The sequence below is a fragment of the Mesoplodon densirostris genome, chromosome 17 (assembly GCF_025265405.1).
Source record: "Mesoplodon densirostris isolate mMesDen1 chromosome 17, mMesDen1 primary haplotype, whole genome shotgun sequence".
Taxonomy (NCBI): domain Eukaryota; kingdom Metazoa; phylum Chordata; class Mammalia; order Artiodactyla; family Ziphiidae; genus Mesoplodon; species Mesoplodon densirostris.
In genome coordinates this window covers 8,954,488-8,972,362 of record NC_082677.1, presented here as the reverse complement: position 1 = coordinate 8,972,362, position 17,875 = coordinate 8,954,488, and the positions used below count along the sequence as shown (strand labels likewise).

At 35.5% G+C, this 17,875-nt stretch overlaps 1 protein-coding gene across 6 annotated transcripts in view; it reads right to left on the bottom strand.

The window, feature by feature from the left end:
- PDS5B (PDS5 cohesin associated factor B) overlaps window positions 1-17,875 on the bottom strand; it is a 196,775-nt gene that overhangs the window by 118,648 nt on the left and 60,252 nt on the right. For all 6 annotated transcript variants that reach the window (XM_060079876.1, XM_060079875.1, XM_060079880.1 and 3 more), the window contains exon 2: window positions 3,002-3,128. In XM_060079876.1, coding sequence (XP_059935859.1) covers window positions 3,002-3,109 — 108 coding nt within the window. In that variant the 5' untranslated portion in view covers window positions 3,110-3,128. The remainder of the gene's footprint in view (window positions 1-3,001; window positions 3,129-17,875) is intronic.

Genomic DNA, 17,875 nt, shown 5'->3' with positions numbered 1-17,875 from the left:
TAAAAACAAAATAATCAAATAATGAAATCCTCCATGTAAAAATATATTCATTTGAAATAAAAACCATATTAATTACAAAGGTTAACTTCCAATAAATACACTTTCATGTTTCCCCTAAAAGTATCTATCTGAGAGAACAAGACCTTTCTGAACTATAGGGTAAATACAACTTTTCTTTAAAAGACTAAATAAAATACTTTTCATTTACCCATCACACCTGCTAACCAGATTTTAAACGTTTAAAAGTACCTTAACATAGTACTTCTAGTCTCACTTTTACAACACTGAGCTAAAAAAGAATATATAAACAGATTCAAGAAGGGATGACAAAGATGAATCCCTGAACATTAAAAAGCTACCAACTACTGTAACATTCAATTAAATATTTCTTGTACCATAGTTAAAGAGAATATGACATGGACAATTCATTAGTAGGACTCAATGGCATGTATGGAGTGAGCAGAAGAAAGCAAACATTTACATAAAAGAAGTGGGATGGAAACAATAATGGTGAAAAATCATATAGTTTGAACTCTGTAAAGAGCTTTCTCTAATATTAGTATCAGCAGTCACAAGGAAGCCTCAGTCTGTACTATTCCTACTTCACACAAGACTTGACAAAATTGCTGAACTCGTCAGGGACATTTAAACACAACTCTAATACAAAGGTGACCACCTGGCATCCACTAGGTGGCGCTACAAATACTAATCAACAAGTAGGGCTGGACTTGGTCTTTGAGACATAACTGCATGGATTTCCACTCTGCTGTAGAGTTAGACTTCTGAGTAATGAATTGTCCAATGTATTACTGAATTCTCAGAGCAGCTGTGGGTAACAGTGCTCCTCACAGAGAAGACCCTCAGTTCTACTACACCAGAGGCCAGAACCATCAGTAGACTAATCTTTCCAGTCTGACACTACAATTAGTTTAAGGGTACAATGTCCAGGGCTACTCTCCTAACTTTTTAATTTTATTACTTTTAAGATATATGCTTTGATGGCTTTGATGTATTATGAAAAAAGACAAAAAAAGAGCTATATGCAAGGAACTCTTTCTTTCCCTGGAATCGCTTCACAAGAGTGAGAGATTCAATATATTTTGAATAAAATGTTATAAGAAATTCTAGAAATTACATAAACAATGACACTTTACATATTAACAAGTTTTTATAACTTATAAAACTTATACCTGTACTTGTACATATCAAAAATTACCATCATCCCACATTAAATCCTTCCTATATTTCTCCAAGACGGTTGCTAAAAACAGTGGGAAGTGTAAATCAGGAAAAAAAAAAAGAAGAAAAGTAACCAGATTATTGCTGAGCAGAAATGTCTACAAAATAATGAAAGCTTACTACAAGCACTAAATGTGAGCACTGTGGAAATCATTCCACCAAAACTATCAATAAAGTTTATTCAAGGGCTAGATAATGGGAATTCCTCAATACCGTGACCAACGCAAATGGTGTTATAAAACTCACGAATAACTCATACATGAGTCCTCTAAATTAAAAAAGATGTCTGAGAAAATAACATCCATAAAAGACACTAAATGCTAAAAGCCTGTAAGTATAGTCTCTGTTCTGTGTTTAATGTTAATTTCTTAGCAAACAATAAGGATATCATTGCTGAAATATTAACAAATCTGAGGAAATAAATGTATTCTTTCTCTAAAAACTTAATAGGTCAAGAAAATCTAAATACACAGAAATGAAAAATGTCATATCTAAAGTTTGTAGCTTAACCATTTTTTTTTTTTTTTTTTTTTGTGGTACGCGGGCCTCTCACTGCTGTGGCCTCTCCCATTGCGGAACACAGGCTCCGGACGTGCAGGCTCAGCGGCCATGGCTCACGGGTCCAGCCACTCCATGGCATGTGGGACCTTTCCGGACCAGGGCACAAACCCGTGTCCCCTGCATCGGCAGGCGGACTCTCAACCACTGCACCACCAGGGAAGCCCTGTAGCTTAACCGTTTTTAATAAAATATACACAATTCCCAACTAGATAAAATATCCACATATTGGTAAATTTAATCTGCTCAAAGATGTCTTTTGCTTTGAATAATAAACACCTTATATCTGACATTCTAATACTTTATGCACAGGATATAATACTAAGACTTTATGTGAAACTTATAATAGTATTAGGGTCTTTTTACTCTAATAAATAAACCATGCAACAATAAAGTAGTACTTCAAGGCTCCTGGGCCTTCAATGATTAATTAAGGCAAATCTTTTACACTTGAAATACAGGTAAATATTGATACTAATATAACAAGCAACATGTCTAGGTAGATACAACATTGAACTGAAAAAAATGCTCAAAAATAAAGACCATCTGAACTAATCAGCTTAACAATCTTCTTGGCCACTCTGCTCTTTTAACCATTTTAATCACGGAGACTATCACTACCTTGAAGCCAAAGATGAAATATTATTCAAACAAATATGAAGAGAGTCTAACCATACAGTGACTGCCTCACGAATGGAAGTTCACCATCAGTCTTGACTCACTGCTGCACATCAGAAGCAGAGAGCTAAAAGTAAAGCTCTTTAACCTACTTTCAAAATACAAGAAAGTAAAATACAGCCTTACTATTCAGTAGAATTAAAATTTCTTTTCTCAAATTAAAACAGCTGCTTTTATAAAATAAATGAGATATAGGAGAAGGAGACAACTTTCTACAGATAATAATGAGTATAAGCGTATTGTGGATTTGTTCTTTATACCCAAGTATAGACACCCTAGAAAATCTAAGCTTCACCTTTCTAATTGCGCTCCCATTAACAATAGCTAAGGAATCCCTAAAGTTCTTTATCTACTCCACTCTCTTAGCTCCTAATTAGAGCTAATTAGTTTTGGCCATGAGACATTTTCTGCTTTGATTTGAAGTTGCCCTAACAAGATACAGCTCTATGTGATTTCCACAGGTGTCCTCCCCCAACTCTGCTTATCCTAAACGGATGTCCAAAGGACATAACCCAATTTTACTCACCTTTAACCGTCTCACCATTTCCTCTTTAGATATTTTATCTGAGATTTCCTTGACACCAGGAGGATAGGTAATTTTTCCATCATTGGTCCTTGTCTTTGAATGAGCCATGATGGAAATATCTTTACCCCTAAAACGAGAAAACTATTAGATGCAAACCAAAAAATAAGTATCAACAACATTCATAATAAACATTAAAAGGAACCTCTCCCTACAAAAAATTATAACTACTTCCTAATTTATAATAATTCACTTATCTAATTAATGAAAATCATTTTACCGAATATTTCCCCAAGTTTTAAAATTTTATTTTTACTTTCATTTCCATTAGCGGCAAGCTAGGTTATTTGCACTGACCTTCCAACAAAAAAACTGTAAGTGACTTTATTTATTTATTTACTTATTTACATATATATAAAATACACACAGCATTTTAATAGCACCACAAATTACTTGGGCCAAAATCTAAGGGAATTCAGGAACCCAGAGAACTAAATGGAACTTTATATCCACTTACACCCTGAAGGCATCTGCCAACCCTGACAAATCTAGAGTTCAGTTTTGGTGATCTTACGGAAAAAGAAGGACAGAGCTCTGTCAAGGAAGAACATCAGAGACCCTCCTGACATTAATGTAGAATACCACCCCAACCCAAAAAAGATAATACCTGCAAAGGAGAGAATTAAACCAAGTCAACATGTGCCCATGCTGCCATTACCACCCACAAGGGACAGCAGAGAAGGCTGCCTTGGTATTAAGCAGAGCAAAGTAATAGCAGATACAAGGGAGGAACAGCTAATTAGTTTTGGCCATAAGCCTACACATTTGCTAAGGTTCACACTGCCTACGTAGTCCAGAGAACCTCAACACAAGAACTCAGTGACCCCCAACTGGTAGCACCCCCAAGCACCTAATATAAGTACATTCAAGCCCTCCTAAAGGAGGGCACCTTCATGCTACACTTCAAATAATCCCCATATGATGTTTCTAGGACAATAAGCATTATCAAGTCAAAAATAACGAAGCATCTAAGCAAGCAAGGCACAATGAGCAAGAACTAGCAGAAATACCAGACCCCCCAAAACTTCAAATATTACAATCATCAAATGGATTATAAAACTACTATACAACTGTATAGTAGCCCTTGAACAACATCGGTTTGAACTGCATGGGTCCACTTATACACAGAGCTTTTTCAATAAATACTACAATACTACACAGTCTATGGTTGGTTGAATCGTGGATGTTTGTAACAGTGAATACAAATGGTCAAGTATAAAGTTATACATGGATTTTGAACTGTGGTTGCGGGGCGGGGGTCAGCACTCCTAACCTCCATTTGTTCAAGGGTCAAATGCATTTATAATTTTAAAGAAATAAAAGATAAGTTTAAAAATCTACAAGGAATAAAAAAATTATACAGTAAATTAAAAGATATGAACAAAAAAGACCTACTAAAAATGAAAGAATACAAAAATTGAAAGTAAAAACTTAATGGATGAGTTTATTAGCAGATTAAGAAAAGCTATGAGACTTAATGAACTACAAAAGATGTCCAAAGAGGGCCTCCCTGGTGGCGCGGTGGTTGAGAGTCCGCCTGCCGATGCAGGGGACACGGGTTCGTGCCCCGATCCCGGAGGATCCCACATGCCGCGGAGCGGCTGGGCCCGCGAGCCATGGCCGCGGAGCCTGTGTGTCCGGAGCCTGTGCTCCGCAACGGGAGAGGCCACAGCAGTGAGAGGCCCGCGTACAGCAAAAAACAAAAACAAAAAAAAAAAAAAAAAAAAAAAAAGATGTCCAAAGAAATTATCCAAAAATACAGAGCTGAGAAACATAGAAATGCAATACACAAAAGAAAAAGTAAAATAGCTTAACTTATGATTCATGGGAGTACCAGAAGAAGAGGAATAAGGAAGAGGCCTCTAAGAGGTGAATATCATAAATACCAATTCACAAATTCAAGAAGCCAAACAGAATTAAGTTCAAAATAATAATTCCCAAAAAACAAACAAAACCTTATAGCAGACATATTACCTTCAAAGGAACAGTATTTAAACTAATAGTGACTTCTCACTAGCAACAATATAAACCAGAAGACAGCAAAATGTCACCCGCAATGTGGTTAAAGAATATAATTGCAAAGCTGAAGTTTACATCCAAGGAATATAAGTTTTAGGAATACAGTGAAATAAGGACAAAGAGCCAGACAAAACTTGAAATGTATAATAAGTTACTATATATCGTACTTAGAACAATATTTAACATATATCAGTATATTATAATATGGTATATATGGTATACATGATCACATTAAAAGATCAAAATTTTTAAACTTCAATATAGAGAGCTTACAAAAAAAATTTTAATAATGATATGAGATACTGAAAGTAAAAGGATGGAAAAAAAGGATGCAAACACTAAAAATAAAGCACTTAAGCTAAACATAAATTAACAAGCATAAATAAGTAGGCCCCAAGATACACTCCTTGGTATTTACTCAACAGAAACACATACCTGTGTCCACTACAAGACATAAAAATGTTCATAGCAATACCATTCATACTAGTCAAAACAGAAAACAAAAATACCTATCAACAGTGGAATGAAGATATATTGTAGTATAGTCATACAATGAAATACAACACAGTTATGAGAGTGAATAAGCTACTGCTTCACACAATATGGATTAACATTACAAAGAAAGTTATGTGAAAGAAGCCAGATATAAAACACTATACATAAAATATGACTACATTTCCAGAAGAATTCAAAAATAAGGAAACCTAGCCGATGATGTTAAAAGTCAGAATAGTGAATTCCTTTGGTGGGAGATGTAACTGAAAGAGGAGTAAGAGAATATTTCTTGGGTACAAGTAATGTTCTACTTATATATCTGGATGTGGGTCACACTATTGTTTTCACTTTGTATAAAGTTACAGAGCTAGCCATTTATAACTTTTACACTTTTCTGAATTATGCTATACTTCAACAACAAAAAAGAAAATCTCCAAACATTTAAAAATTTAAAGTGCTTTCTAAGAATCAATGAATCAGGGGTAAAGAAAAAAAAATAAGCATAAGATCAACAAAGTAAAAAATCACAGGCCCGTCTTACAATTTTTGACATAAAAACATTTAAAAATTTAGACAAACTGGAGAAAATCTATACCTTACCAAAATTTACTCAAGAAGAAAAAATGCCACTAAGAAAGAAAATCAATAATCAATAAATCTTTCCACAAGGACAAATACCCAAGGCTACATGACTTTACTAATGAGTTCTACCAAATAACTGAGGAAGAAATAATTCCAATGTCATATAAGTATTTCCAAGGACTAGAAAACAAGGGAATCCTTCCCAACTAATTTTATGTAACTAACTAGCATAACCATGATACTAAAACCCAATGAAAAACATAAGAGAAAGGAAAACAAATCACAGACCAATCTTTTCTGTGTTTACAGATACAGTATTTTTAAATAAAATATGGAGAAACCAAATGTAGCTACATATAAAAGACTGGGTTTAATCCAAGGAATGCAACGTTGAATTCACCATATTAACAGATTAAAAAAGAAAAACCATGTGATAATGTCAAAAATGAAGAGGCAATGATAAAAATTCAACATCAATTCTTGACTATAGAACAAAATAGAAGAAAAAGCTCAACAAACTAAAATTTATATGAAAGTTTCCTTTATCTGAGAAATGTAGGGTGCTATAAACACCCTACAGCATAAATCACATTTATTGATGACCTTTTGAAAGTGTTTTACTTGTTTTCAGGACCCGTAAAAACATATCTGCTATCATGACTTCTATTTCACACTGTAATAGAGACGCTAGTCAACACAGGAAGAAAAAGGTATCAAGTATAAAGATACAAAGTAAGGAACAAAACAGTCATTACTTGCAGATTACATGATTATGTACTCAGAAACTCCGAAGATTTATAGATAAAACATCAGAATTAATAAAATTGAGTTTAACAAGGTTGTAGAGTAGAAAAATCAATATGCAAACGTCAATGACCTATAGCTAACAAAATACTTCACGGCAAAAGACTGAATAATTCCTCTCAAAATCAGAAACAAGACAAGGATGTCTGCTGTCACCACTCTTATTCAACATAATACTGGAAGCCCTAGCCAGCACAACATGGCAAGGAAAAGAAAATAAAGGCATACAGATTGTAAAGGGAGAACTAAAATCATCCTTACTTCCAAATGACGTAACTGTCTATACAGACGATTCCAGGGGAATCTTAAAAAAACAAACACTAGTTCATCAAGATTACAGGATATATTGGACTTCCCTGGCAGCACAGTGGTTAAGAATCCACCTGTCAATGCAGGGGACACGGGTTCAAGCCCTGGTCTGGGAAGATCCCACATGTTGCAGAGTAACTAAGCCCGTGCGCCACAACTACTGAGCCTGCGCTCTAGAGCCTGCAAGCCACAACTACTGAGCCCATGCGCCACAACTACTGAAGCCCATGCACCTAGAGCCTGTGCTCTGCAACAAGAGAAGCCACCACAATGAGAAGCCCACGCATCGCAACGAAGAGTAGCCCCCGCTCGCTGCAACTAGAGAAAGCCCATGCACAGCAACGAAGACCCAACACAGTCAAAAATAAATAAATAAAAATTTAAAAAAAGATTACAGGATATAAAGATCAACATAAAAAATCAATTTTATTTCTATATACTCCCAAGAAACAGAAACCAAAGTTAAAAGCAAAATACTACTTTCAATCACTACCCCCCCATTAATAAAACGTTTTAGTGCAAACCTAACAAAACATATACAGAAAAAAAAACATATACAGGACTGATATGCTGAAAATTACAAACCACTGATGAAAAAAACCCACAGATCTAAATCAATGGGGATATATACTATGTTCATGGACTGAAAGACTCAAGATTCTTCCCCAGATTGATCTATAGATTTAGGGATTCTAACAACATCCCAGCAAGATTTTTCATAGAGACAAGCTTATTCTAAAGTTTACCTAGAAAGACAAAGGAACCAGAAGAGGTGAGCTAATTTTAAAATGAAGTGGGAGGAACTCATTCCACCAAACTTTAAAATTTCCTATATAGCCAGAGTAAACAAGACAATGTGAATTTGGCAGAAGAACAGACACACAGATCAATGGAACAGAACAGACAACCCAGAAAGAGATCCACACAAGCACATCCAACTGATTTTTTTTTTTACAAAGATGCAAAAACAACTGAATGGAGCAATAATAGACTTTTCCACATATAATGCTGGAGCAACTGAATGTAAAGACTAAAAAAACAAAATAAAAAAACGACCTAAATACCTCATACTTTTTTTTTTTTTTTTTTTTTTTTTGCAGTACGTGGGCCTCTCACTGTTGTGGCCTCTCCCGTTGCGGAGCACAGGCTCCGGATGTGCAGGCTCAGTGGCCATGGCTCAAGGGCCCAGCCACTCCGTGGCATGTGGGATCTTCCCGGACCGGGGCACGAACCCGCGTTCCCTGCATCAGCAGGTGGACTCTCAACCACTGCGCCACCAGGGAAGTCCCCTCATACTTTTATACAAAAATTTTAAATAGATCATGAACTTAAATATAAACTGTAAAGCAAAAACTTTTAGAAAAAAAACAGAGAAGAAAATCTTCAGTACTGAAGCCAGGCAAAGAGTTTTTAGAAATGACACCAAAAGCAAGATCCATAAAATTAAAAATTGATATATTGGACTTCAAAAATTAAAATCTTTTACTCTGTGAAAAACCGTTGAGAATGAAAAGATAAACTACAGAATGGGAAAAAATATTGAAAATACATATATGACAAAGGACTTATATCTAGAACTCTCAAAAGGATACTATAAAAAAACCAAACAACCCAATTACAGGATGGGCAAAAGACATGAACAGACATCTGAATAGGATATACAGATAGCAAATAAGCACATGAAAAGATATTCAACATCATTAATCATTAGGGAAATGCAAATTAAAACCACAATGAAATATCATTATATACTATTAGAATGGCTAAAATTAAAAATAGTGATAATATCAAACATAGGCAAGGAAGCAAAGAAAATGGATCTATCACACATTGCTGGTAGAAATGTAAAATAGTACAGCCATACTTAAAAACAGTCTGGCAGTTTTTCATAAAACTAAACATGTATTTACCATACAAACCAGAAAATGTACTCTTGGGCATTTATACCAGAGAAATGAAAGCTTCTATTCAAACAAATCTGTACAAGAATGTTTATAGCAGCTTTGCTCATATACCTTAAAACTAGAAGTAATCAAAATGCCCATCAATGGGTGAATGGTTAAACAAACTGATAGATCTGCATAATGAAATACTACTTGGCAATAAAAAAAAACTGTTTTATTGATAAATGCAATAACTTATTACTGAAAGAGCCAATCTCAAAAGGTTATATACTGCTATGCTCCCATTTATTTAACATCCTCAAAAATGACAAAACTATGGACATTGAGAACAGATTAGTGGTTGCCAGGGAGCATGGATGAGCATGACAAGTAGCACAGGGGAATTCCTTTACAGTTCTGTATGTTGACTGTAGTGGTGGTGAAATGAATCTATACACGGGATCAAACTACACAGAACTACACATACACATACAGGGAGAGAAATAGCGAGAGCAAGAGCAAGAGCAAGAGCGAGCGAGCATGCAAAAAAGTGAGAAAACTAAGGTCTGAAATCTAATCAACAATACCATGCTAATGTTAATTTCCTAATTTGATATTGTGCTACAAGTTACATAAGATGTCACCACTGGCAGAAGATGGATGAAGGGTTCATGAGACTCTAGGTAGTATTTTTGCAACTTTATGTCCATAATTATTTCAAAATAAAAAGATTTTAAATGCAAAACAATCAATTATATTTATATAATAGCAACCAAAAACTTTAAAAACACAATTCACATTGAAATGCATAAACTACACAGGAATTAATCTAACAAAAGATGTGTTTTACAGAGAAAAATCATAAAGCTTTATTGGTAGAAGTTAAAGAAAATTTAAATAAATAAAGAGATATCTTGTTCACAGAAGTCTCAAATATTATAAAGACAGCAAATCTTCCCACACTGATTATGGAGTCACTACAGTCCCAATCAAGCCCAGGTCTTGATATTTAAAGAAAGATGACAAGTTTAATTTTTTTTTTTTTTTTTTTTGCGGTATGCGGGCCTCTCACTGTTGTGGCCTCCCCCGTTGCGGAGCACAGGCTCCGGACGCGCAGGCTCCGGACGCGCAGGCCCAGCGGCCATGGCTCACGGGCCCAGCCGCTCCGCGGCATATGGGATCCTCCCAGACCGGGGCACGAACCCGTATCCCCTGCATCGGCAGGCGGACTCTCAACCACTTGCGCCACCAGGGAGGCCCGACAAGTTTAATTTTTTAAACTCGTAAATTTACATGACATGTAAATTCAAAACGCCAAGAATAGCAAGATATTGAATACTTAAGAAAAACACAGTGAATGGACTTTTCTACCAGATATCAAATCCCTTTAGAAAGCTAAAGTAATTTAGATGGTGTGCTATTGGAGTAGAAAAAGATCAATGGGAAATATTAGCCCAGAAACAGACCCACACAACGTGAAATGTAATATATGAATACAGTGGCATGGCACATCAGTGAGAATAGGAGAAAACAAAATTAGTTGCTTAATATTTTAACAATATTAAGTCTTCCAATCCATAAACACTGGATGTCTTTCCATTTATCTGTCTTCTTTTATTTCTTTCACCAATGTACTGTAGTTTCCAGTATGTAAGTCTTTTACCTCTTTGTAATTTCTACGTAATTTGTTCTTTTTGATGCTATTATGAAGGGATTGCTTTGTAAATTTCTTTTTCATATAGTTCATTGTTAGCACATAGAAATGTAACTGATTTGTTCATTTTGTATCCTGCAACTTTACTGAATTTGTTTATTAGTTCTAAGAGTTGTACTAGGGTCTTTAGAATTTTCTACATATAAGATCATATTATCTGCAAACAGATTAAATTTTACTTCCTCCTTTCCAACATGAATGCCCTTTATAGTCAGCCCTTCATACACGAGTTCCACATCCTCACAGTCAACCAACTGCAGATTTAAAATATTCCCAAAAACATTCCAGAAAGTTCCAAATGGCAAAATTTGAATTTGCCACATACAGGCAACTATTTATGTTGAATTTATGCTGTATTAGGTATCATAAGTAATCTAGAGATGATTTAAAACATATGGGAAAATCTGGTTATATGCAAATACTACACCATTTTATACAAGGGAATTAAGCATCCTTGGATTTTGGCATCCAAGGGGGATCCTGGAACCAATCCCTGACGGATACCGAGGGATGACTGTATTTCTTTTTCTTGCCTACTTGCTCTGGCTAGGGCTGCTAGTACTATAGTGAACAGAAGTGGCAAGAGTGGATATCCTTGTCCTGTTCCTGATCTAAGAGGAAAAGTTTTCCATTTTTCACCACTGAGAAAAGCAAATCAAAACCACAATGAGGTATCACTTCACACCTGTTAGGATAGCCAAAAAAACCCACAAACAAAAGATAAAAAAAGTTTTGGCAAGGATGTGGAGAAATGGGAACCCTTGTACATTGTTGGTGGGAATGTAAAATGATGCAACCACCATGGAAAAATAGTATGGAGGTTCCTTGAAAACTTAAAAATAGAACTATTATATGATCCACCAATCCTAATCCTGGTTATATATCCAAAAGAATAGAAATCAGGATCTCTAAGAGATAACTGCACACCCATGTTCACTGCAGCATTATTCAAAATAGCCAAAATGTAATGATATGTAATGAATGTAATGAATGTAATGTAATGAATGTAATGATATAATGATATTTCATTGTGGTTTTAATTTGCATTTCCCTAAATGTTCAACAGATGAATGAATAAAGAAAAAGTGGTGTATACATACAATAGAATATTATTCAGCCTTTAAAAACAAAGAAAATCCTACTATTTGCAACAACATGGATGGACCTGGAAGACATGCTGAGTGAATTAAGTCAGACACAGGACAAATACTGCATGATTCCATTTACATGAAGTATCTAAAATAGGCAAACTTATACAAGCAGAAAATAGAATAGTGGTTGCCAGGGGATGCGAAGAGGGGGAAATGGGAAGTTGTTATTCAACAGATATAAAGTTACAGTTATGCAAGATGATTCAGATCTAGAGATGTGCTGTACAACACAGCACCTATAGTTAACAAGACGGTATTATGCACTTAAAAATTTGTTAAGAGGGTAGATCTCATGTTAAGTCTTCTTACCCCTTCCCCACCCCCAAAAAAAGGCAAAAGGACACAAGGAAACTTTTAGAAGTGATGGCTGTGTTTATTACCTTGACTGTGGTAACAGTACCATAGGCGTATACATATTATGCATACGGCTGTATGTCCAAATTATGTGTATGTCCAAGTTGCATACATTAACTATGTGCAGGTTTTTCTGTGTATCAATTTTACTTCAATAAAGCTGAAGAAAGACGTGAGGGGAAAAAATGAAGAAAGGAGGAGGGGGGAGAGGAGGAAGAAGAAGAAGAAAAGAAAAGAAAGAAATGGCCAGTGGGCAGTTAGATCTCCAGAGAAATGTCTGAGCTAGAGACAGATTTGGAAATCCTCACTGAGAGATAAAACCAGGGGCACATGACAGCATTCAGGAACGTTTTTATAAAATGACAAGAGTGATAGGCCAAGAAAGAGATGAGAGAAGACCCATCTTTGAAATGGGAAGAGGAAAAAGAGCTTGCAAAACAATCTGAGAATGATCAAAGAGGTGGCATGAGGACCCAGAAGGAAGCCCTGTCAGAAAGGAAGGAGCACACCAAGTTTCAAAAAAGGAAGTGGCCAAAAGTACTGGATACTGCAGAGAGCTCAAGATGAAAGCTTAAAAAGAATCCAAAAACAAAAAACAAACAAACAAAAAGAATCCAGTGACAGATTAATTATAAATTGGCATGAGAGATCTTACTGGACTGATAAAAATGTTCTAAAATTCGATTATGGTGATGATTGCACATCTCAGTAAATTTTATGGTATGTAAATTACTCCTCAATAAAGTTGTTTAAAATTTTTTAAGTTCTGAGACACTTTCATATCTCTATGGGAAAAAAATGACATTGTACCCATTATCTCACACCATATACAAAATGAATTCCAGGTCGATTAATGACCTAAATGTTGAAGCAAATGTAAAAGCTTTTAGAATATAATGTAGGAGAACAACTTCATGACCTCAGATTAGGAAAAGCAAGAATCAACCCCACAGCCGTGTTCCTTCAACCAAAGAAGATATTCAGCAAATGCAACAAATCATTCCACAGGAAGGTAAATATAAACGTGACAGGATTCCCAGTTTTCCACAGAACCTGGAATAGAAGAAAGTCTCGCTGCCTTACCTCAACAGAAGCAAAAGCTGTTCATCTTCCATAACAACAGATATACGACTGTGACCACAGTCCGCAGCTAAATAATGTAGACATGGTGCCTTTGTAGAATACACTGATCCATATAGTCAAAACTTTATCAAGTGCCTATTACTTGCATGACTTCTTAGCAGTGACTAGAGAGCAAAATGAGTTAAGACAGATCTCAAAATCTACAAAGGAAATAGACATCCCCCCTAAATAATTAAATCACAATAAATTCTGAAGTTATCAACAGAAATAACAAAAAACGAGCTTGGGGGAAAAAAAGATTGAAAGAAAACCCACTTCCATACGTAGATGGGGATGAAATAATAATATACAGAACAAAAAGGACAGAGAAAACAATTTGAATAAATCTCAGAGAAGTTCAGAATTTGTTACTGGTCTAAAACCATGACAGAAGGAAAAAGTGGAAGGAAGTAAAGAGAGCTAAGAAGGAAAAGACAGAGCCAACAGAGAAGCAGGTTACTCAGTTTGTACTTCAGTTTTATAAACAATAGTATTGTAAGCAGAGGTTTGAAATACATCTGTGAATATACACAGGCTGTTTCCTCAGAGTAAGGAGGAAAGAGTAAGTAAGATATACTTACTGGCCTCTCTCTACTAAGCAAACTCCATGTACATTAAATTCTCAAGTCTATGTTTAAACTTCCCCTGACCTCTCCAGGCAGAGCTAGGCTCCTTTCCCTACAGCTAAGCAAACTAAGACTATATCATAATTAGCATTTATCACATCATATTTAGTAAATTTATTTCTATGTCTGTTTCTCCTACTAGACTGTAAGCTCCTTAAGACAGAGAGAGTATATATCATTTTAGGCATCCTTACAGAGCCTAGAACAGAGTAGGTGCTCAGGAAATACTTGCTGAATCAATGACCAGAACTATTTTAAGAGATGGTGGCTCCAATAGGAAGTACAGATTAGACAGAGGAGAAATCAAATACACTAAAACCAGTTAGGAAATTGCTATGAAGTTCCAGGTAAGAACTAATAACGTACAGAGTGCAGGCAATGACTGGAAAATAAGAAAACTGATGCAAAGACCGTGAATGATTATTTGAGAGAAGTAGAAGATGATTACAAGCTTCAAAGCCTTTGTTCCTGGAAAGTCAATTACTTAAATATTTACCGAGATTTTACTTGGTGTGATATAGCACTCTAGGCACTAGGAATACAATGGTAAGCAAAACACATACAATATATGCCCTCATTATAGCACAGGTAGGGAAAACCAGAGAGAGATCAATCCTTTGGAAAACTTAAGTTTGGAATACAAGGCAACTGGAGATGTAGCACTAAAGTTCTAGAGAAAAGTCAATTACAAGATCAATTAAAAAAAAATGTGTCGGGTGAGCTGAGATACCAAGACTGAACTTTGAACTTTGAGAAATATCTATATTGATGGGGGGGAAGGGAATCAGGAAAGAAAAGAGGGTCAAGAAAGACAGAAAACTATTGGGTTTTTTTAAAACTAGAAAAAAAATGAAGATGAAGAGGCGGTATATAGGGCTAGTTACTTTAGAAATACACATCACTGGCACAAAATAACCTCAGCAAATACTCCCTTGGACTTGATAAGTTGATCTCTTTAAGAACTTTCTGGAGAATAACAGGAATGAACACCAAATTATAAAGTAAGAGAAAAAAGGAAAGGAGAAAGAGAGAGAAGAAGGGGAGCAATGCAGAAGAAGAACGGAAGGTTACAGGAAAGAAATAGGATCTTCAATTGTTATCTGAAGTCAAAGGGAAAAGATACATTAATATACAGCTGCTCCTCTGAGGTTAAATAGTGTCAAAGAAATTTTTTGACATTCATCTTTGTGGAATTTCAATAATATATATTATGGTAGAGCAGATACATTGAAAATGAGAAAATGATAACTTAAAAAATTATTTATATAAAACTGACCTGTGTCAGAATCCATTTATACATAGCATATAAATGTATGTAGTATATATATGTATATATTAATTTCAAATATCATTATATGCATTGTTATAAATATTTATATTTTGGGGTCTGGAATGAATAAGTAAAACACAAAATATTCTAATACTAAACAGTTTACACAACCACTGAATAAGTTCAAAGAAAAGGATCATTAATTAAAAGAAACATCAGTAATTTTAAAAATCATACTAACAATCCTAGAAAGGAAAAAAAAAAACAATGAAATCATCATTCTTCCCTCTGATACTACCAGATGTAAATAAATGTTCACAAGATGAAACTAATCAAGACTGCGGTAAAAATATTTAAGATCCTTTCAATGAATGGAAAAAAAGAACAAAGCATTCACTGGATTAAAGAGCAAGGGTAAGAGCAATAGCAATAGTCATTTTTTAATTGATCTGGGAATAAAGACAGGTATCTGCCATTTTCATGATGATTTTTCTTAAAAATCCAATATGTGACATGTTCAGAGACACAGAAATCAAATCAAGCCAATACTAGAATCTCTACTTGGCCACGTTTATGAAAAGCTGTTTTTCCTCCTGGGACTTTACTGCAGGTTTAAGGTGGAATTAGAAGGAAAACAAGATTTTGTGAAGAGTCGGACAATTGCAAAAGGCAGGCTTCCCAGAACTGGTACCTCTTATAACCAGCAGATGGTGCCCTCCATAAATACAACGCTTCCAGTACATAGTCATTACATAGTATAAGAAGTTGGGTTTATTCTTGGCCACAGACAACTAAAAAACTAATGAGAGTGTGTTCTAAGAAAAGAGACAAAATAAATTACGTTATTCTCCCCTAAATATATAACCTTAAGACTACATTTACATATTTTCCAACTATTATAACAAAAAGCTTTTTTCCATATAAATGGAAACTCACCATTCAGCTTGAATTATCTTTATTAATTCAAATTAAGTATATTTAATAGTTATTACTATATGTTCTGGTAATACAAAGTAATTTTTAATGCTTTAGGAAGTCCTTTTAGAAAGCAGGCCCATTTTGTTCATATTTTTAGTAATGTTTATTTATAAAAGGTTAAACATATGGTTACTCTCTTGCCTACATTCTTTTTAAGGACCATCAATATTACAGACAGGAGTAGTATTAAACTAACTGGTTCAGACAGAAAAAGAGCCTCAGGCCCTAGAACTCCTCAACTAGCACCAGTTTCTAACTAATAACACAAAGTGTTGTGTCAAATCCCTTTAAAGTAGTATTTTTATATAAATAATGATAATATCTCTCATTTACTGAAAGATTGGTATTTTGGAGTTAGTAGTCAGCTCAATGTCCCATTCATTGACAGGATAAAATTCTGTACTTTCTCTATGCACATCAAACCCCAAGCACACATTCTTGTACAACCCCCCACTATCAGCAGACTGCCTCTACTTCACTGAGAAGACAGAAGCTCTGTCAAACTGAAACTTCCCCAGTCTCCCATTACTAAATCTACTTGCCTATCTACTACAGTTGCACCTATTCCCTCCTTCCTTTATGTTACCAAAGAGTTTGTAAGCCTCCTCACATCAAAAACTAATCCCTTCACAAGTGCACAGAATCCCATCCTCTACAGGTCTCTCAAAGACTTTCACTTCATTAGTTATCTCCTCTTTCCTCAGCATCAGCATCCTCCTTCCCTCAGTATTCAGTATAAGTACTCTGTTCTTGAGTGGACGGAAGCCATTCAGGCAGGAAGGGAGAGAAAGTACAACATGCCTGCTTAGACTACAAATACCTTCCAGCTACCGTCTTCTCTCTCAAATTACCTTCATAGCCAAGCTTCTGAAAAAGTAATCTGCACTTCTTCAGTTCCCATTAGCTTTTCATACTAATCCAATCTTGTTTCCAGGATCCTCCATCACCAGCAATAATGCTTTTGCCATAATCAGTGTGACCGACTTCAAAAACGACGCAAGATTTTTCTCTTCCCTGTATCTACACCCTTGCAATGTGATTTTGTGGCTCCTCCCATCAAGAAGAGTGTTTTTCCAGCCCTTGAATCTGAGATGGTCTTATGACTTGCTTTGGTCACTGGGACACTGGCAAGCTTAAAAAGTGCTTGTGCTTTGGAGTTTATTGACTTACTGTTCTTGGAACTCTGCTCCTACCAAGTGCACAAGCACACAAGTTATCCCACTAGAAAATGAGAGGTATAGAGAGAGTCCCCAGTTATCCCAGCCATGATCATCATGAACGAACCCAGCCCCAGACAAACCATCAGGTGACCACAGACACTTACCTGTAGATATATGAGCAAGCACAGGTGAATCAGCTAAGGCTAACCCAGATCAGTAGAACTACCCAGCTAAACCAAACTCAAGCTGCCACCCTGTAGAACTGGGAGCTTAATAAATGATGGTTGTTTTAAGCCATTAAGTTTTGGGGTGATTTGTTATGCAGTAATAACCAACTAAAAGTCATCACT